The sequence below is a fragment of the Trichosurus vulpecula genome, chromosome 7 (genome assembly GCF_011100635.1).
Source record: "Trichosurus vulpecula isolate mTriVul1 chromosome 7, mTriVul1.pri, whole genome shotgun sequence".
Lineage (NCBI taxonomy): Eukaryota > Metazoa > Chordata > Mammalia > Diprotodontia > Phalangeridae > Trichosurus > Trichosurus vulpecula.
Window position 1 is genome coordinate 121766661 of NC_050579.1, and position 21990 is coordinate 121788650.

The 21990-nt window shown below is 40.8% G+C and overlaps 1 protein-coding gene across 2 annotated transcripts; it reads right to left on the reverse strand.

Moving 5' to 3' along the window:
* Window positions 1-1138: 1138 nt before the first annotated feature.
* Window positions 1139-21665, reverse strand: TNFAIP3 (TNF alpha induced protein 3). 2 transcript variants are annotated; one of them, XM_036768897.1, is made up of 9 exons: window positions 21400-21665; window positions 16685-16997; window positions 11894-12084; window positions 11125-11272; window positions 10712-10882; window positions 9877-10057; window positions 6612-7531; window positions 4841-5037; window positions 1139-3823 (listed from the first exon to the last, which is right to left on the reverse strand). In XM_036768897.1, exons 2-9 carry the CDS (start codon window positions 16980-16982, stop codon window positions 3539-3541), a joined length of 2391 nt encoding a protein of 796 aa, XP_036624792.1. In that variant the 5' UTR covers window positions 16983-16997; window positions 21400-21665; the 3' UTR covers window positions 1139-3538. The 2 variants fall into 2 exon arrangements, with proteins under 2 accessions (XP_036624792.1, XP_036624793.1); XM_036768898.1 differs by having other exon boundaries at window positions 2974-3823; window positions 4856-5037; window positions 21400-21568.
* Between the last annotated feature and the right edge of the window lie 325 nt (window positions 21666-21990).

Consider the following 21990-nt stretch of genomic DNA (forward strand, 5'->3'; position numbering starts at 1 on the left):
TTCAGTTTCCCTAAATTAAGAATAAAGTGGTTGGAGGTCCCTTTAAGTACTAAATAGGTCATCCTAATAATAGCTTTCTAAGCATAAAAATTTTTTAAAAATTAGTAGGGGCTTTATATTTTATATTTAGGCTTTAGAAAATTAGGAGTCATCATGACATTTGAAATATTTCATTATTTATATTATGGGTATGGATGGAAGTTAACAAGACACATTAGAGGGAAAATAAATGCAATTTCTTGATTTAAATGTGCAAGGATGAGTCATCTGAGCAAGTTTACATGACCATGCAGTGCTTTTGAAATGCTGACCAACTCACCATGCAACACTTCTCTAGTGAGAGCATTATACTGGGTTTCAGTAGACTTCTCTTCTCCTAACATTGGACTGACCATTGCTAGAGCTCAGTCTTAATTGAAGCCATGTGGTGGATAGAAACATGGTCCTAGGATTCCAGAAAAGATGTGCTAGAAAATTTTTAACAACTGGCTCTTTGGTGTATATGTGTGTGTGTGGGGGGAGAGGGGCATGTACTCATGATACATTTTTAAAGTTAATCTGCATTATTAAAATTTTGTCCATCATTTTCTTAAGTCTAGACAATCAACAAAACAATAGAACAAGCCCTGATTTGTAGTATTTTCTGACACAGGAAATTTAGCATTGAGCTCTCTTAAGCTTGTTCAAGCTGTCTCCTGAACACCCCTGGCTAGAGACCTTGACTTTACTCCTAGCTATGTGACCTTAAAGAGGTCACAATTTCTCTGGGCTCTAGTTTTCTTATCTGTCCAACGAAGGAGCTGGATGAGATGTCTAATGTTCTCTTCAGCTCTATGAATCTGGTTCATAATCAACTGTACTCTTTCAAAAGGCCCAACCTAATTCATGGCAGGTTATGGCTTCAGATAAGAATGGGTCTACCACTCAGATGTGACTCAAGACAGAAGGGTGGGAAGCACTGCTTTGGAAGTTGGCTTACCTATCTCCACCAATCAGAAATGTCAAGTATCAAGACTGTCTCCTTCAATAATTTATTTTTTAAATATTTTTCTGAAAAGTTACATTTACTTAATAAAAGCTGAAGAAATTTTTAAAAGAAAAATGAGCATTCTATTGTAATCCTAAATGTGCAAATTTCACATATTTTCCACACTCATACATAAATATTTGAACTTTTTGACATTAACAATTAAAAGCTTTACAAGTGAAAAATCATAATAAAACACTAGGTTAAATGAACATCAGGGAACATCATTGGGATTCTTGTTTTTATGTTTTAATTTTTGTTTCTTTGGAAAGAAACTGAAAAGACAAAATAGGACAGCCAAAGAAGCTTTCACCTGGGCCAATTACTCAAGAAAGGTGAAGTGTATGTGTATCTTTATAGGTAAGGCTTCTCTGTAGGTGTGGCCTGCCCATGTTTCCAGCCTGGAATTCGAGAGCAAAAATATGCATGGCAATCTTTAGCACTAGGGAATTTTCATTCCTCCTTTTGAGAGCAGATGTGATTGTGAGACAGTAACAGTAGAACATTGCATTGATACAGTGAGATTTAGAAACTTCTTCCTTGTTCTCCTACCCCTGGGAAAAGTTTGATGGCTTCATTTCTGATCTACCTGTGTTCTGTTCTCTAGCTTTGGGTACGAGGCCTTTCTACCTATTCCCTCAGGAAGCTGCCACAAAGAATAGGCCCATGACAGTAAGCCACCCAATTCCTGATGGGTTCTCTGGCCCCATCGCACTCTCATCTCAGACCATGAGCAAGCTTCCTCTTCTTGCAGCTGGGGGAAAGAGGCCCTGGCAGTTGTCCCAGAAGAATCACAGTGAAGTTTGAATTAATTTACTTTTTATTTCTTCCCTTTTCTATCAGGAGGGAACCAAAGTGTTTTTTAGGAGACAGACATTCTCACAGTAGTCAGGAATAGTCTAGAAACTCTAGTATTTTACAAATAGCGGAAGAAATGTACACTTAAATAAACAAGAAGTTTATAATAAAATAAATAAGATAGATCACATGAAAATATTTCAACAATTATAAAGAATAAACTTAGTTTTTGCTCCTTTGAAAAAGGCAGCAAGTCTGTTTTTTTTTTACAAGTTGTGCACGTTGTGCCAAAACAACAACCAAAAAAACAGGTTATTACATACTTTTCCTATTCTACAACTAGGGCAATGTATCATCCAATTATAAAATAATCCCTCATATATAATATAAGGACATATGACTAGCTCTGGAGTCAGAGGACCTGGGTCCATATCCTGCCTCTTATGCTTACCACCTGTTTGACTTTGCCTCTCTGGGTCTCAGTTTCCAAATGTGTAAAATCAAAGAGCTGGACAAGATGGCCTTTGAGGTCCCTTCCAGATCTAGAGGTATGATCCTAAGTCAATTATATATGTATACAACCGGCATTCACACCTCAGGTCATGTCAGTTGCTTTAAGGGCGAGGACAGTGACAAGTAAAATGGGCTTTGTCATCTCCCCCAAATGTTTTGTCTTTGAAAAGGTGCATATTGAGGAAAAAAGAGCAGCTTGTTTTTTTCTTGTTTCAGTCCTGACTCCTCGTCACTTAGATTCAGCAGCTATTGATTGGTTCCAGAATCCATGACCAGGTCTGCTTTTGTCACGTCCCATGTGAAAGGAACCAGCAGTTAAGGGAAAAGAACACTGTCAGGCTCCTGTCTCTCCTTTTAGACATTTCTCCCCTGAGTTTGCTTCGAGCATCCCCTGGAAGGTCTTTTCACCAAAAGAATCCAGGTTCACATCCAGGAGACATGCTGTTGTTCTTCAATGAGCTCTTCATGACCCCACGGGGATTTTCTTGGCAAAGATACTGGAGTGGTTTGCCATTTCCTTCTCCAGTTCATTTTACAGATGAGGAAATGAAAGCAAACAGGGTTAAGTGACTTGCCCAGGGTCACACAGCTAGCAAGTGTCTGAGGCTAGATTTGAACTCAGGAAGATGAATATTCCTGACTCCAGGCCCTGTACTACTCTATCCACTGCACCACCTAGCTGCCCATGAGACATACTGAGCCGGGGGCTAAGGCAAGAGGAGGTTCAGCATTCTGCATCTTTTCCAATGTGTATTTTTGCCTTCTGACATCAGGGCTCACAAGGTGAGAGAGAGGTATTCACACCCCAAAGTACAAGCTATGTGTCCAAGTACAGTGGCCATTCCAGGTTTCTCCATGTCCCCAGATCTCAGAATGTGGAGACAGTATGAACTCATAAAGGGGGAGTGGCCTTGAGGTGATCCCAGAAATCAACAACAGCCACCCTCAAGACTTCGTACCCTAGGGCAGGAGGTAAGTTTTTCTAGAGGTGCCCTAGGACCCACAGTTCCTCAAGTGAATGTATCTACTGCCTGACTCCTGGTGAACAGCCTACTCACCTATGCTAAAACCTCCATGGTATACTTGATTCCAGGGGCTAGCCCTCAAGTGAAACAGCCAAATGTTTACAGGATAGCACCATTTTGGCCAAAAAAAAGAAAAAGTTCTTTCATTTCTGGGAGGTGATCCAGCTGTTTCTGATTAGCCATACAGCTGTTTGAACTGATAGCATTCATTGCAGTACCCATTACACTTGGCATTGCCAAAGTGATCACAGGCTGGGGCTCGGCAGCGTTGCTTGGGCAGCTCTTCCGTAATGGTCTCCCCTCTATGGATGCCAGGCCCCAGTCTCTGGTTATGTCGCTGGCACTCTGGACACAGCTCTTCCCCTCTGTGAGCTACAGGGTTCTTACATGCTGCCTTAGCACATTTTTTTCTCTGAGAGCTCTGGGTTGTTCGCTGAATGTCCCGGCACTGGCTGGATCTCTGAATGGAAGAATTCAAAAGAATAGTCAGTTTGTGAAGCCCAAGGAAGAAACAAATAGAATTCATTTGACTTTTTTTTTTCCTGGGGCATCCTGAATTTATCATCACTATTATCTTTTCTTCCCAGGACAATGTGGAAAAAATACTCGTGGGCTGATTTTCATGTCAAGGTTCTTTAAAAGAGGAAAGATGTAATAGTCCCACCTCTTCACAGTACCAGAAAGGACCAGAGCGGCTTCTGTAAGGTGGGCTGGTTTCCTCAAAATCATTATTTGTAACACAGATCCTGCCTATTGCTTTATATAGCTGGGTTATTCTTTCATCTCTTTCTTTGGCATGCACAGAAAGGCCAGTACTGTAGCAGGGCCACATTAAAAAACTCTTTCACTACCCTCAATAATTGTGGGTCACAGAAAAATCTGAGCTTTAGTCTTCTAAAGCTATTTTTCCTCACGAGCACCTTCCTATAAGTTTGAAAGCCACTTCATAACCAGTGCCTTTTTCTCTTGCCCGGGGTGGGGAACCTGTGGCCGTAAGGCCCTAGCCCTGAGCCTTGCCATTCCAATTAGGAGGCAACAGGGACACTGGCTACTTCTGGTACCGTCTCCCAGTGCTAACGTTGGCAATTATAGAGAATGAATGTTGACTAGTCACTAAGGAGTCTGCCCAATTTTACATGGATTCAAAGTGGAATTATCTTGAAATGTCATATCATGTGTTTGAGAAGCTCCACACATATAAACATTATAGTTTATTTTACTCATTTTTGGAAAACGAGTGCTAAAGCAAATTCCAGGCAGGAGAATGCCCTGACTTATGGTGCTTCAGTAGAGAAGCTGATGCCGGGGTGAATTCTGAGACTGGTTTGCAGGAAGGGACTTAATTCCCTCAAAGGTTTGGGGTGTGTTTTCTTTTTTTTTTTTAAATTTTTAGAACTCACTGGGAAGGTCTACCTACACTGGGCTTAAGGGCCCCTCATACATCCGTGGGTAAGGTTGGCTGCCATTTCTTATATACCTCTGATTGTCTCACCAGCTGTTCTTCAGTCCTTTTTGCGTCATGAAATCTCTGGTTCTGGGCTTCAATGAAACATTTCTGACAGTACCCCTCAAACAGGGTACTGCCAAGGGTACCACATCCTCTCCCAAGGCAGGGAATCGTATTCTGGAATCTGGAGGCTGAGGGATCAGTTTGACCGGAAGCAGGGGGGTCACCTAGAATAAAATATATGCCAGTCAGTATGGACAACCAAACAGTTATGAAGATGTGGAGATTATAAAATCAAATCAACTCCAAATGTGGAGTGGAACCTCATAAAGAATAAAAATAGAGTATAGCCATCTTGTTGTAAGTAGATAGAACCCTCCCCCCCAAGAAGGATACTATCGGAACATCTTTGTTTTCATAAATGAATCTCTACTTTTTGCTAAAGTACAGACACCTTTCTAAGGAAAAAGATCTTTAAAAAGCTTTTGTATAGCCTTCAGAGAGACCTTCAAAAATCATCAGGGGGGAAGGGAAGGATAATTGGGCAGACAAATCCACACGCCATCTGTTTTTGTATAGCCTGCAAACTAATAATGGTTGGGTTTTTTTTTTTAACATTTCAAAATACAATGAAACTTTATTTTAGAATGTAATAATCATTCTTAGCTTTCAGGATGTACAAAAGCAGAAGGCACTCTGGTTTTAGTTAGCCAATCCCCGTATTAGAGGCTTTAACAACTCAAAAGGTGCTGTGTAAAATTTCACTGAATATGGCCAGCAGGTCTAGCCTCTTCAAAGAAAGCCAATCTCCTTCCTTAATCCAATCTAATTTAGTATTTATTAAGCCCTTGATATGTGCAAGGCACAGTGCTAGGTTCTGGGGGATCCAAAAGCAAAACAAATGAAAAATCTAGTTCCCATTTTCAAATTTCATTTTGATTGGTTCCTATCCATTCTCCTGGGGCAGCTAGGGACTCAGTGGATACAGTGCTAGACCTGGAGTCAAGAACACTCATCTTCCTGAGTTCAAATTTAACCTTAGATACTTACTAGCTGTCTGTTAACCCTGCTTGCCTCAGTTTCCTCATCTATAAAATAAGCTGGAGAAGAAAATGGCAAACTATTCCAGTGTCTTTGCCAAGAAGATCCCAAATGGGGTCATGAAGAATCGGACACAACTGAACAACAACAACATCCCTTCTCCTGATTATCCTCTGGATAGAAGTTTTATCACGTTTACTTTTGGGAAATCAGGTTGAAATCACAAAATAGAGAAAGAATGACAAATATTACCACAAATATTACCTTACCACGAGAATGTGTTTTCATTCTTATTCGCATGACATCATTTATGTCATGCTTTGGACTTGGTAACCCCCCTTACGCTAAGCTCATCTCCTTTTTCTGAAGACATGCACATGTTTCTCCTTACTGGCATAAGGTATACAATCTAGTTGTAACCACAACAATGGACCGCCACAATGTGGAACTACTATTTCTTGAATTAGAATCAGAATCGCTTTCACCTGGTTTGGATTCAAGAAGCTTGTTGCAAATTCATTTCCCACTTTCTATTTAGGTTAAGAGAGTACCAATAGGTCATCTTGTATCTAGCCAACAATGCCTGACATTCCATGTCACCTAGAATGTTTCCCTTTTTCCAGGTTGTAATCTTATTGCAAAGACAGGCTATCTCTGTTAAGCCACTTGCTACATGTGAATTGCTTTGCAAACCTTAAAACACTACATAAAAGACAGTTATTTTTTTAAATGATATCACAGGATACATAGTTCTACTTACGGTTATTTTCTTGATATTCGATGAAACACAGAGTACAAAAGCCACGGTTTTCTGGTGTCCCAAAATACTTGCAGCCAGCCTTTCGGCATTTGCTTGTTCCAGTCCTGTTCTCTGGGTTTCGTCCAGCCTGGGACGTGGCCCCAGAAGGGGCTTCATGACCAGTTCTGTGATAGGGATGCTGATGGATACTCTGGCTCAGCTGAGAGGGATCGGAGAATGATCTCTGATGGCAGGAAGGAGGAAAACTGGGGCTGACGATGGGGGAAGACTCTGTAGTCCTTTTGAAGCAAGTACTACAAATCCCATTAAAGGTCCTGGTGACAACCTGGTGACAGGCCTGGCACTTCCCATCATCCAAATGCCTGTGGTTGCTCGGGTCACAGCCGGGATTGAGTTGCCGAGTATTATGGCACCGTTCACAGAACCCATTGTGTTGCACGTTCAGGGTGAAGGGACACCCAGGAGTTTTGCATTTCATTGCAGTTGTTTCACTAAACAGAAAGAGGCTGGGTGCGGTTGGGGGTGCAGAGTGAGGCCCCGTTGCTGGTGATTCCTCAGGCTTCCACCCAGCAGGCTCACAAACTTCACCCTGAGAAGTACCCAGTCCTACACCTGGGCGTTTCTCCACCCCTGGCTTAGAGTTCTGTTTTTTGGGTTTATTTTGTGTATTTTGCCTCCTCTCAAAGCATTCATGGCAAAAAGGCTGCGTGTTCACGGACATGAAGAAAGGACAGTTTGGCGTTTCACATTTGACTTCCATGAGGGAAATCTGGGGCAGGTGGGGTTCCAGCCCATTCCTAGCACGGGCCTCTTTATGATTCAGCTCAGTATTCTCTTGCCATTTCTTGTACTCATGCTGAACGAGCTCAAAGTAGTCTTCTACCAGATTTATCTCTTTGGGTAAGTTAGCTTCATCCAACCTAGAGACCAAGAAAAGTAGGACAGCATTTACAACACTGACCTGTAGGGCAAGAATCAAGACAGTAAATTTGGCGAGATAAGCATTACACAACAGGGTGACACTGAACATTATATTAAAGGACCTTCATTTCAAATTGCCATGCGTGCCTCCCCAATTAATCTACTGCCAAATATAGTAGAGTCATATGTTAAATAAATGAATAGCCTCCTTGGAAGAAGGTATCCTTTCTTTATACAGAATGTCATATCACTGCTCTGCCATTTGGCAAGTCACTGTATCTTTCTGGGACTCAGTTTGTTCACCTGTAAAATGGGCAGCTAGGTGGTGCAGCGGATGAAGTGCCAGGCCTGGAGTAAGGACCACTTGTCTTTCTGAGTTTGAATCTGGCCTCAGACACTTGGCCTCCAGTGTCTTTGCCAAGAAAACCCCAAACGGGGTCACAAAAAAATTGGATATGACTCAAATGACTGAACAATAACAAAAATGGGGTTGGATAAAAGAACCTCTAAATTCCCTTCAAGTTCTAAATTTGTGATATATCCATCTAGTCAACTTTGGTTTATTACAAATAGCGCAACATTTGAAGAAAGTGCTACCATCTAGTCTTCTTGTGCCACATGCCTTAACACCCTAGAGTGCTGAGTGGGAAAAAAGTTTGCTTTCAGTTACTTGAGAGTTAACTGCCCCCCCTCAAAAAAAAATCTTCCATTTATCAAAATATTGTTAAGATTATGAATAGCACATGGTGAAACTTTTGGTCCCAGTTTTCCTGAAAGTCAAAATTACCTTAAGATTTCAAATGCATCTATTTGTGTTAACTTTCCATGGTGGTCACTAATAAGTAGGCATAGTCCTCAGGCACTCTGTTTGCTTTTGCATCCCTCTAATTTGGAGGTTTGCTCTAATTTGTCAGTTTCTTAACACTGGAATACTGCTGCCTTCATTCATTCTTTTTGCCATCGCTTATTTTATATCTAAAATCTTCAGGGGGAAGCAGGGATTTCTCTGGCTTCAATTCAATTTGATTTGACAAAGATTTATTAAATATTTTCTATGTAGTAGGTGCTATTCAGAGACATAAGACATAAGGGAAACAGCCCCATGTCTTTAAGAGCTTATGTTCTCTTGGGGGGACACAATGTATACAGAGAAAGTAAATATCAAATACATAAAAGTAGTGTTGAGGAGCAGGTAGAGAACTGATAACTGTGGAAATCAGGAAAGGCCTCATGTTGGGCTTGGAATAGGAACAGCACCTCAAAGGAAGCTAAGGCTTACAAGAGAAAGAGGCCAGGAGGGACAGCATTCCTGTGTTAAATCTTAACCACATGTGCAACGCATAGTTAGGGCTTCTCTGGCCCCTCCTTAGTCTAGTGGTAATCATTTGAATGCTATAAAATTGCCCAGAAATTCTCCACACAGGGCCTTGTGAAGCTTCATTTCTGTCACCAATCAAGGTGCTAATGACAAAAGAGAAGATAAGGATACTGTACCACTCTATCTCCACCTGTCTCTCTCTCTCTCTCTCTCTCTGTCTCTCTCCCCCAAATCAAGCAGGAAAGGAAACCTGAGTTATATATTGTAAAGTCAAGCAACTTTGGAAGATCAAAAACCTCGGATCAATACAGTAACCAAGCACAATTCCACAGGACTAATGATGAACCATACTACTACCCACCCCCTAAAAGGTGATAGATTCAAGATATTGAATGAGACATACATTTTTAGACAGAGATAATGTGGGAATTATCTTGTGTGACTATGCATATACGTTAGAAGGATCTAATTTTCCTCTTTTTCCCTCCAGGTGGAGAAGAGTAAGAGGGAGAAAACAAATACTTGTTAGCTGAAAAAATAAAATGTGGGTTGCAGTGGTTCTTTGTATACCTGATTTGCGAAAGGCTATTATTTTCAGGAATTTCTATGATAATTTAAATATTATATAAATATTCTAAATAAATATGTATATCTAATATATAAATAGTCTAAATAAATATGTAAACATATAAAGATATATAAAATCCATCAAGGTAGGAAATAAAACTGAACCCTACTAAAATACATTTTTCAAAAATCTCTCAGTGACTCTTTCCTTGTTCAAATAGGCTGTTTGAAACTGGTTTGCACTACCTGAATCTAAGCTTAAGAATCAATCACATGGCATTCCTAATTTACTCACACCTCCAAAAGAATGCAATGGGTCAGTCCTCATTTTATTTCCAGCGGAGGAAAGCAGATTCCATCAAAGCTAAGGCTCAGCTTCAGGTGGGAGGGTTGCCTGAGTATTCTTTTAGGATAATGCATAAAAACGCTAAACAAACCAGCCAACAGGAAGTCACTTACTTTGCAGCATTGATTAAATGAGTGGTCCCATGGTCCCAACCTTGCACAGGGATTTCTACCACTGTCAAGTACTCTTTGAGTAGCTTCTCCTTCATTTCTGCTTCTGGCTCTGTTAGAAAATGAACCTTCAAGTCCTCAAACCTTCCTTGATCTCTGTTAACAAGTGGAACAGCTCTGATTTCTGAGGAGAAAATGACATATGGACATTTACTCTACTAAATGGGGTAGTGCATGAAATCATTAACATGCTAAATACATTTTTGAATAAATAGTACACTAGAAATGAGTACTGGATTCAGAGCCAGAAGATCTGGGTTCAAGTTCTGACTCTGCTACGTACTATGTGATCTTAGGCAAGTCACTTAACTTCCTCAGTCTGTTCACCTCTAAAATGAGGGGGTTGGACTACGTGGTCTCTGAGATCTGGGTCCCCTCTAGCTTTTGATCCATGAAACCATAAGTAGAAATGATACCATGAACAAATGTGTGTGTGTATGTGTGGTGGGGGGGCGTTCCAAATGAGTGGTGCCTAAAAACTAAATCATTTCTTAACTGACAAAAAGGACCACAATCCCTCCATTCTGTTTACTTCCAGCACTCAGACAGAATACTAACAGGAGTATAATTTTAAAACCTCTTCTTATTCTTTACAGAAATACTTCACTGGTTTCAGGTAAAGCAAGCATTACATATACCAGATGATGTGACAATTAAACTTTTTGAAAGACATTTTCATTTAAGTCAGGAATGCAACAAACTCCAAACGGGAACAGAAACAATTAGCACAAATATTTAAAATAAGCTAAGTTTAAGTCATTTAGCTTAATTTTCCTACCAGGTCCGCTGTCCTTTAGAGTGACCAGTGGTGCAAAGTGCTGGCTGTCATAACCGAGGACGATGGGATATCTATAACACTCCTGGGCAGGCCAATGGAGAGGCAAATAAATTCCACCAACTTTCAAAGGAGCAAAATTGGAACCAGATTCTAAGCTTCTCAGCATTTTGTCTGCATAGGGAAAGAGGAGGGAAAAAAAATAAACCACTGAGAGTTGTCCACACCAAATTCCTTTCAACAACTCCCTGCTATTGTACTAGGTCGATATGGCCTTTTTTCCATCACAAGAAACGCAGTGAAATTTTAGACTACATTCTAGCAATGAAAACTTTAAAGTAGAGTAGTACTTCAATGTACACTAATTAAAATGGACATTGATTGAAACATGTCACCCGAAATTATGTGGCTCTCACCTGAAATAACAATAATTGGTCTTCTGAGGATGTTGGAAAGAACAAATATGTGGATTTCTTCAAGTGAATTATACTGAAGCCCACCTCGGGCTACTGATGTGTCTGTGGATGCCATTTTGATAAGATTGTCCCACTCCTCATTCCAATTCTAAGGAAAAAATAAAAGGTAATTTAACATAATTTGTTTTTCTTTCTCTCTCCATGATCCCAGTCTATTTCTATTCAGTTTTATTTGCCCTTTTCCCTATAAAATCATTAAATAACCCAACAGTTTTTCTCTCTTCGCCAATTCCCCCACCCACCCATCCCTGCCATTTTTTTTCCTTTTGGTGACTTTTTCCTGTTATAATTCGAACTCACAACTGAAACCCTTTATGGAGCTGTGAGGGAAACTGGGGACAACACCTGCCTAAACAAACCTTGAAGTGACATAAAATTTAAAACCTTCATCCAGATTGTCCACAAAAATTCCATACTCGTGACTTGGAGAGAGATGAGTTGGATTATACACACATGCCTGAATCTGACTCACTGCCTCAGTAATGCATGTAAGGGCAATGACACATGAAAACCAGGAGAGGCTCCTGAAAAAAGCCATACTTGGAGATTCTTCTCTTATAAGAAAGATCCTTAGCAGGAATTTAGCCACCATAAGGTCATTTGTGACAACTGTGCCCTGCCCTGCCTTCCCTTCCCCCAAACATACATGGAGAATCAGCTGCTTAGTATTTCCCAAGAAGCACACTTTGCATGAACAGAATCTTCTTACCCTGGTGTCATAACGGAGGCCTGTTTCCACAAATTCTTGGGATTTCAGAGACTCCAGCTGCCAACGGAATTTGAAGTTGCGGATATCGGTCTCTTTCAGAGTGCTGTACAGCGCCTTCCTCAGGACCAAGTCACTATCTTGAACACCCCACATGTACTGTGATGTAGCATGCATGAGGCAGTTCCCATCACCTGTGGAAAAAAGCATGCACGCTGTTATTGCCCTTCACTAACACTGACCTGGAAATGAGGAGAAGAAGCAAGAAAATAAAAGGAATTTGTTTAGGAAGCCTAGCAAATGCTTTCCAGCACAAATGGGGTTTAGTTTTTGAGCTAAGGGTTTTAATCGATTGCTTGATCAGTCAACAAGCATTTACTGAACTATATGCAAGGCATCAGGTGTGCTACTATTGAAATCATCTTCCCTAGAACCACTGCAACCATTTCACAGCTAGAATAGTAAGAGGGGTTGCTTATTTTTGTTGTTGTTTTTTAATAGGGGTAAGGAAGGGGATTCTTATTTAAAGAAAAGGATACTCAAAATTTATCTTTAATGGAGGGTAGTACAGTGTAGTAGAGTGAGAGAGCTGAACCCGGAGACTGGCTCTGACACCAGTGAACCTTTGTGATCATTATAGGAACATGAATTCGAGGTGGAAGGAAACTTGAGTGCAATCCTCTTATTTTATAGGGGCTGAACTGAGGCAGAGAGGTTAAAGTTAACGTGCCCAGAGTCACACAACACCTAAGTGTCTAAGGCATGAGTTGAAATGGGGTCTTATTCCAAGTTCACTGTTCTATTTACTCTGTCACCTAGCTGCCTTAATTTCTTCATCTGTAAAATAAGGAGCTTGGACTGGATAATAGTCATTGATATAAATACTGTGCTTTCAGGTTTGCCAAACAAATACATAATCTCATTTTATCCTCATGACAACCCTTCAAAGAAGCTACAGGCATCCTTACTATCTCCCATTTTACAGGTGAGGAAACAGGCTAAATGAATTGACTAAGTCAGGGATGGGGAACCTGTGGCCTTGAGGCCACACGTGGCCTTCTAGGTCCTTGGGTGCAGCCTTTTGACTGAATCTAAGTTTCACAGAACAAATCCTTTTATTAAGGGGATTTGTTCTGGGAAGTTTGGATTCAGTCAAAGGGCAGCACTTGAGGACCTAGAGGGTTCCCCAACCCTGGACTAAGTGATCTGCTCAGAGTTGCTGAGCTAGTCAAAACTGGATCTAAACCCAGGGCTCTCTCCACTATGCCACACTATCACACGTTGGAAGGATTCTCAAATTATCAAGAAGCAGTGCTGGCTTTTCTTACCAGGCATGGGACTGGGACTGCCAGTGACTCACATTGAAGTGACTTGCTTATGTCACTTTACCCTGGGTGCTGGGAGTTTCCTCTCATTTGTAATGTAGGGCTGAGGAGACAAAGCTGCTCCACAGGAATGTGGTGTGGTGCTTGGTTTGTCAGCAGTAGTAAAGTACTTATTTAAATGGCCAACTCCTCATTAAAAATCATAACGTGCCATGGAAATAAGAGTTTGAAAATTCTGTAGGTCAAACAGCATGTGCTCCCAGCAATTAGGACTGAAGTGCAGAATGCACTATTTCTAAGAAAGCTGAGTGACTATTTTTAAAAGGAAACTATTTGAAATTTAAAAAAGCATCAACTCCATATAGACCTTGCATTTTCCCAAACTCTCAAGCAACAAATGCATTGAATGTGTGTCTCATTTGCTGAATTGGATTGAGACAATCACTCACAGACACACAATCCATAATTCTCTGAGAAGCCCACAGTTGCTTAAAAGCAAGACAAACTGTTTACTGATGTGGCTAGGCCAATAGTTTTAAAGTCTCATAATATTTTCATCCTGATCAAGTTTTTAAAAATTCTTAGATATTCCCTAAACTAACATTCTTAACATTCACTTATTTGTTGTTTTTTTTTTTAAATCATGAAAACTGTACAGAAAGTCTGGCTAAACAAACATGCAGACAAATAAACGGAAAAGGATCGCTTAAGTCTTGCATCTAGGCCAGAAGTGTGGCAACTATTAAATTCTGTTGAAATTTCCCCTTTGCAAAATCTAGAGCAAAGATAAGGCTTTTTTTTTTTCCTTGTTCTTACTTTCAGTTCTTTATTGAGACTCACCAGTACAAAATTCCCTCAGTAACACTTGGAATTCCCCAGTGCCAAGTTATTTGACTAGCAATTGGGCAACTGCCATTGTACTTTTTGTTCTGGTGTGTAGACATTTAAACTGTGAAGCGCATACTGGACTTTCCAAGTGGGTGTGGTTAGGGTGAGCTGGAATAGGCCTATTCATTATACAAGTGAAATCACAGCAGCCAATAGACGCTGGAATTTTTTGCATGAAGTTTCAATTTTATACCACCTACTCCCTTCCTCATTCACTCTAGTCTCATATCCTCAAATGCAAACATTGTGAATCACCTACCATCTCTTCCCCCGCCACTTCCAAACAATCCAGTAATTTTATATAATCCATTTTACAGATTAGGTTAGGGGAAAAAAAATCTGTGTTAATAAAAATTCTAAATGAAATGGCATTTGTTCTGGGTTTTTATTTCCTTCCTGAATATCTCTCCTCCCCTTTTCAGACCTTATAAGGCTTTCATAGGGGGAGGGGAAGAATAAGTAACTGTAACCTTAAAAAAAAAAAAGCCTAGAAAAGTTTTTGCCCAGAAAATACCACCCAAATTCCTACAAGCAAGTATGTTTGTATCTCTTCTAAAGTAAATGCCAGTTTATGAAAATGTTTTAATCAACCAAAACATTTCCCATGAACTTTTTCTTCAAGAAAATGAAGTGCTGACGACCCACAAACCTGAGTCAATCCACAAATACCTGCTGATACCTACTATGTGCAAAGTACTCCCTGCTAAGCATTATTTGGTGTTTCACAAACTCCTAATTTGGCAAGGCCACTCCCCTTCCTCAATCCTTCCCACCCTTTCCTATGACTCTGTCCCTCCTGGTAATGAAGGGGGAGACAATGAAAACCACTTCCCAGGAGACACCACAGCCTGGCTAGATCCCTGCTTAACATCACCCCTGAAAACTATTTGTGTCCATCGGAACAATTCTGTGTTAGGAGCTGTGGAGATAAACAATCCATCTTGCTTTCTCTATGATAACAACTAATGCAGTATCACCTGTGTAAAGTAGAAAGAGAGATGGTCTTATGTCAGGCAAGACCTAACCTCAAACACTGCATCTGGTACTTAACTAGCTGTGTAATTGTGACTGTGTCATTGAACCTCTCTGAGTCTCAGTCTTCCCTTCTGTAAAATGGGAATGATACCTATAGCATCTTTCTCCAAAAGGCTGTAAGGATCAAATGAGATAATGTATGCGTCTTTTAAAAAAGTAGTTTGCTAATCTTAGTACACTAAATACATTTCAGCTACTATCATCGTTGATATTTCGAAAAGGTCTTTATCCATAGAACATTCCCCGTCAAAGATGCCAAATATCGATGCTGTTTCATGTCTGGATAATTGCCTTTCCATAATGGTCAGGAGGCATCAAAGTCCTGTATTCTTATCAGTAAGGTTAAACTAATTTTAGCAATATTACTGATGATAGGAAATACTGTGTTTCCGGCTTCTTACCCAGGAATAAGAATCCTATTCAGACTGCTTTCTAATAGTCATCCTACGTATCCACAGACTGCAATGTTTACATCCATATCAACCAATCAACAAACCATATTTAGAGAAATAGTGAAAGCTACCCAGAAATGATTTCAAATAATAAACAAACAAATAAACAAAATAATACTACAATAATAAATAATAAAATAAAAATAAATAAAATAAAAAATAATTTAAGACTAAGTAAAAAATTAGATTGTGAATGTGTTGTGATTTTTAAGGAGAATCAGACAACTCTATCTGCAGCCTGAAGGCGGAAATCAAATATGCCAGGAAGAAAGAAGATCACAAGCAACAACCAGTGGAAAACAGCTCAAAAGTAGGGAAAATATCTGACATATTTCTATTATTTCTCAAGAGAAAAGCAAGAAATCATCAGATTGCAGATTTAAAGCTGGAAGAGACCTTAGAACAGCAGTTCTTAACCTGGGCATCATAGCCCAAAGGTATGTGATAGATTTCAGGGGGTCCATGAACTTGGACAGGGGATAAAAAAATCTTCAACTCAAAAAAGGTTAAGAGTTTAGAGAGAAAGCTCTCAAAATGCTGAAGACCACAAACCCTCCACATTTATATTTAATATTCCCTAGGTTCAAAAGTATGGGTCAAATTCTTTGTGTAAATAATGGGTCTTTCCTTGAAAGGGTTTAGAGCTCTTTAAAACTTTGTTTACTGGGGCCATGATGGGCATTTTTTTTTACAGGTGGCAAATTAGATATATAAAAGCAGGTAGGTGACTTGCCCAAGGTCACAAATCACTTAAAGTTCTCCAACCCAATTCTCTCAACCCTCCAAGAGTTCTCTACTCTAACATGTTTCATTAGAAAACAATGTTTGCTTTATAAAACAACACAACACAAATGTAAAATGGGCTTGAGCCTAGATGACACCCCTTACTGAGGTTCCCATGCCAGCTGAATCATCCAGTTAGGCATTTTACATTTGATTATAATGGAGGTTTAGCTATTGCACATAAACAGATCCACGTGGGAGACTCATCTTGTCATAGTGTTACCCTCCCACCCCAAAACCTTAATCAGAATCCTTTACTGGGAGTCTCAGGATCAACCCACATTTGGGGCTGGAAGGGACCCCAGACTCACCATTCGTTTTTAGTGCCACAAGCTTCCTGACTTCACGGCACCAGTTGAGCTTCCTCTGGCTTTCTAGTGAAGTTTGGATGCTTCTGTCAATCAGAGCCACAAGGATAAACTCCCGGAATTGAGGACAAAACTGACAAGTCCTGAACATCTCCACCGTATATCTGTGCATGGTCTTAAAGTGATAAATTATCCCATTAGTAGGCTTGACAATATCTTCAGGGGCCCTCTCTCTTATCTTCACAGCTTTCCGCATGTTGCTCAGATACAAAGCCTGGGGGAGAACCTGCTGTTCAGCCATGTTGTTGTAGAATATCTGAGAAGGTTAAAAAAAAAACACAAAAAAACCCCAATCTATTAGGTTAGCCTCAATATCTATTCTGATATACCTACTCATAGAAAATCAGAGTTCGAATCTTGCCATTACCTTAATATGAAAGCGACAGATTTGAATCCTAGTTGCATCTATTCCCGGGATGCTTGTTGACCCTGAAGTTTTACTAACACTGGACTGTTGCAAGTTACATCACTTTTAAAGATTAATCTATACAAGAGTAGGAAGGAGGAGAGTGGGCATTGAGGAGGAGGGGAATAACCCATGTTTAAGTAATGCCTGTCATGGAGCCAATCCCGTCTGTGAGCAAAGGTACACAGTATGTGTCTTATCATTGGTTCTGACTCTGATGCAGGGGAATGAGGCTCACCAAGAACTAACTACTCTGAACCATAAAACATCAGTGTAGCCACTGGCTGCCTGTAGGCCCACCCCTAAGTAACAACCAAGAGATCCTATCACTGCTAAGCTGTTGGCATTTAGAACTTAAACCCTTTATTTTTTTACTGGTATGGAAAGTGAAAACAATGCTTTCATAAAAGCATCAGGCATATTGATTATTTCTTCTTTTTAAGGCCTGAAACATTTATAAGGAAATTTGAGGTTGAATGCCATCAAACCACTGATGATGAAAATCTCTCTCTTAAAAGCAATACCTGATATCCGCCCCACCTCACCAATGACTGTTTAAAGCCATCATATATTTTATTTTTTAAAACTTCTTTTTTTTTCATAACAGATTTAGAGTTGGGTGGGAGGAAACCTTAGATAAGCCATTTAGTCCAACCCCCTCACTTTAGAGACAAGAAAACTGAGGCCCAGAGAGTTAAGCGACTTGCCCACAATCACATAAGTAGTAAGTGACTCAGAGAGGATTTGAACCTAGGTCCTTAGTCTAAAGCCTTTCCACTGTACCAGACTGTTTCCCACCTCCATTCATTATTTCTTTGGAGCTTAGAAATACCCCTGTGAAATGATGCTATTATTATTAGAATATTATTAGCCTCCATTTTAGAGGAGAGGAAGCTGAGGAAGAGGAAGGGTTAAATGATTTGCCCAAGGTGCACAGTCAGAGAGCACAAGGGCCAAGGAGTCTTCCTGACTCCCCAGTCTTGCAACCTTATTCAATGTCATACCGTCCTCCTGATCGGGCAATCAACAAGTATTTATTATGAGCTGGGCATGATGCTAGGTGTTGGGGATAAAAGTACAACGGATGTAACAATTCCTACTTTCTAGCATGCTAGAAACTAATGTACAGTGTAGGCAGTCAACGATGCTTCAGAAGCTCTCCAGGGTCCCTCAGGTCACACATCGGTCTAGAATAACTAAGCAACTGTAATAGGTAAAATTGGAGTTCAATTATTATTCAGCTCCAAATCAATAAAATGTGCTGCTGGTACCCCAGATGCCAACTAGTGGCTGCATGCCACTCTCTTCATCACACCGCGGCTGCCAGGGGCCTTCACACCTAATCAAACAGTACAAGAAAATGAGAGCCTTGAAAAGGAAATGGAAAGAACTTATAGAACCTTCAGTAGGGATGCAACTTAGAACATAAGAAAAATGGAGAAGCGGGGAGGCCAGCAGAGATTAGCTTCTAGCTGGGATTATATCAAGTCACTTTTGGCTGACAAGCCATTACAGTGCAAGCACCAGGTGTTTTCATTGCTTCCCTTTCCTATCATTATCACATCTTACTTAAAAAAAAAAAAGACAATGAAAATCCCCAAACATTTCCCAATTATCCTGGTATTTCCCCAGGTAGTCCCAAAGTATCTCCCTTTCTTTATATGACTCCTGAACCTTCAAGGTGACAAAGATATGCATGAAGAGTGAGTTGGCTCTGGTACTATATCAAGAAAGCCTTTTCACTGCACTCTTCCAAGGCTGAAAGCTAACCTACCTTCTAAGGCAAATATACATATATCTTAGGGATGCTGAGATCCTTGCTTCCTGCCTTGGCCTATCAAAATGCATAAATTATTAACTAATGCAGACATCTGCTACCCTATGGGATTTCAAATCCTGGTGATCACTATGAACCCTGACACTTCTTTCATTATTATTATAAAAAATGTGAAATAATTTTCTCTAGTGAAATTTTTTTCAATTGACTTCAATTTCAATTTGACATTACTATATATGACTTAAGGAAAAGATTTTTTCCTTCCCTTAGCCAAATGTGAGAGTGATTTTCTCTCTCCATAGCAAGGAGGCCAAAGGCTCCAAGTGTGGTCTTTCAAAATGTCCTTGATTTCTCCATCAGAAATGTGTTTATAAAACTCATTAACCTTTGAGGGAAATAAGATGGGTGGCACTAAATCCCTTGGAGAGAGGAGGTCTTGGCTTTCATCCTGGCTTCCTCTCTGTGTGACCCAGGGCAAATCACTTGCACTGTTTGTTAGCTTCATCTGTAAAAAGGGAATAATGATACTTACATGATCTCCCTCACAGAATGACTCTGAGCAAAATGTTTTGTGTATCTTAGAGCACTTAAAAATGGGTCACCATAAAATGGTCTTTAAAGTATTCTGAAAACATGTGGAAAATAATTTGCTTTTATTCACTGCTTTTTCTAGTCTTAGAGATCTTCCTAGGGCTTCCTTAAATTGTGAGAGCCAAAATACATCCAAAGCAACCCATCTTAACATCAGTATTCAAGAACATAAAAGCAACTCAACCATTACTGCAGCCCTTCATCCTCTAAAACTACTCACTGAAACAAACAAAAATACCCTGTTCCAAATTTCCAGTTCTTGGACCTCACTCCAGATGGGGCCACAGAGTAAACATTTCTAAAAAAAGACTGTCATATACTTGTAGGAGAGAAGAAAATAGTCTTATGAATATGTAAAAAAAATGTGATGTTTTGTAATATTTCTTTGACTCATTTCACAAAAATTTCCCCAAATTCTGTCACTGGGAACTACAAATTCTTTAGAAGTTATTCATATCTAGAAGCCCCCTGTCTTTTTTCCTTTTGGTTTTTCTTTTCTTTTTTTTTTTCCATTTTGTACAGGTGTTTTGGTATGAGACATGGAAATTTGTGAATTGTTTATCAACAAAAACCCCAGTTCCATTTTTGAAAAGCATTAATCCAAAGCTATAAAATTCCCAAATTGTACACCAAGAACTGCTGGAGGCACGTCAAGCACATTAAACTAGAAGAATATATAAAGCATTGACTGGACCATATTTTGACCTTTTTTGAATCCTTCATACTAACCAACATGATGATGCCTTACACTTAGCATGGGTTCAATAAATACTTGTTGAATAAATGCATAAAGGCATAATTGCGCCTCAGTTTCCTCAAAAGCAATCATTCTTTTTTTCTTGTCTTCCAATATTAAAGATTTGTGTTATTATATTTTAAATCTTTCACTGTTCAAGGGTCTCAGACTTCAGGGCTATTACTCTTTAATCAGGTGGAATGACAAATCGCTCTCAAAGAACTGGTCTTCTGAACCACTTTAATCAGACTGGTTTCACTAAGAGAAGAGATCTGTAAGCAGGGAGATTTGGATTCAAACCAATCCATGGGAGCTAAGCTCCATTCTTAATACCCTAGCTTTCCTGAAGAGGCCAGGTGGCAGGATGTGGGACACCCAAGCCTGACAAAGCTGGCTGACCGAGGGGTGGGACTGGAGCAGGGGTATTTAAATATCTCCTGAACTTTTCCACATCTGTAACTTAAAAAAAAAAAAGGCAACCCTGCCACAGTCGTAAAACATCTGGCAGCCAAGACCTGGGGAAATGAGGTGGCTACAACTCCCAGTGTAAAGTTCTGCTGTCATTTCCAATACATCATCCTTTATTTATATTATGCACAATAGAGAATGCCAGATTCTACATGTTCTCTGTGGCCCTTTGCAGAAAATGTGGAATTCTTGCTTCAAGTAGCACAGCAATTTTTCTTAATCGCAAAATTTTCATAGCATCTAAAAATCAGTTTAATTCAACGACTATTACTAACATTACCCGTTGCAGTTAAAGGTCTCCGAATTATCTTTAATTTACCTTAAAAGAGCAGACCTTGGAGTGATCCAGTGGTGCACCCTTCCTCCCCACCCCCACCCCCTCAACATCTTTGCAGTGAGCACAGGCACTCTCTCCCAGTCCTGCCCTCCTCCTCTCCCCATCCCATCACCACAAGCTGCAAGCAATCTGCTCGCTGTCAAGCAACAACCCTCGGGGTCAATGTCTGTGCCAAACTCGTGCGGCCAGACCCAAATGCCAAACCCACGGCTAACAATGAATCGCGCTCTCGGCTTCGCACTGGACCAGGCGGCTTAGTCCCGAATCCATCTATCTCACTGGGTTCAGGGCGGGGGGCGGAGGGGGAGGGGGAGGGAAAGGGGGAGAGGAAGATCTGGGTTACCTTTGCGAAGCAGGAGTGAGCGCCCAACTAAATGCAAAAGTCCTGAATTAATGCACAAGAAGGCCCGGTGCAGACTTGAGGGCAGAGGCAGCGGGGTGCTCCATGGGCAGCCTGAAGCTAGGGGCTGGATCGCACTGCAGGGCTGCGCTAGTCCTGAACTGCTGGCCTCTGTCCCTGAGCCGAGGGGTTGCTGCTGCTGCTGCTGCTGCTGCTGCTGCTGCTCCCGGACTATGACTCTCCTCCACCAGCGCCGGCCTCCTCTCCCAGCTGCTCCACCCCCGCCAAGCTCCTATCCTAGATCCTAGAACTTGAAGCAAACGACTGCGCAGTTCTCTTTTTCCTTTCTTTTAGCCCGGGTAATAATATATGAGCCCGGGGATTTCCAGCCTGGGCTCTGGGACTTTCCGACATGTGACTGTGACGCCCAGCGGCGGCTCTCTGTAAAGCACTCGGACAAGGGGCGGGAGGGAGTGCAAAGGGCGCCCGGGGCAGGCCAGGCAGAGCCAGCTAGTAGACCGGCCGGTGGCCACCAGGGGGCTCCCGGAGGGTGTCCGGGGGGCCGAAGTCTACCGGGACCGAGAAATTCCTCAA

Excerpts from the sequence above, each read along its gene's own strand:
- TNFAIP3 (XM_036768897.1), bottom strand. The coding sequence starts at position 16,982 with ATGGCTGAACAGCAGGTTCTCCCCCAGGCTTTGTATCTGAGCAACATG. Across the intron at positions 7,532-9,876 it reads CATTTAATCAATGCTGCAAA|GTTGGATGAAGCTAACTTAC; the intron begins GTAAGTGACTTC and ends CTTGGTCTCTAG. Across the intron at positions 5,038-6,611 it reads CGAATATCAAGAAAATAACC|GTGACCCCCCTGCTTCCGGT; the intron begins GTAAGTAGAACT and ends ATTTTATTCTAG.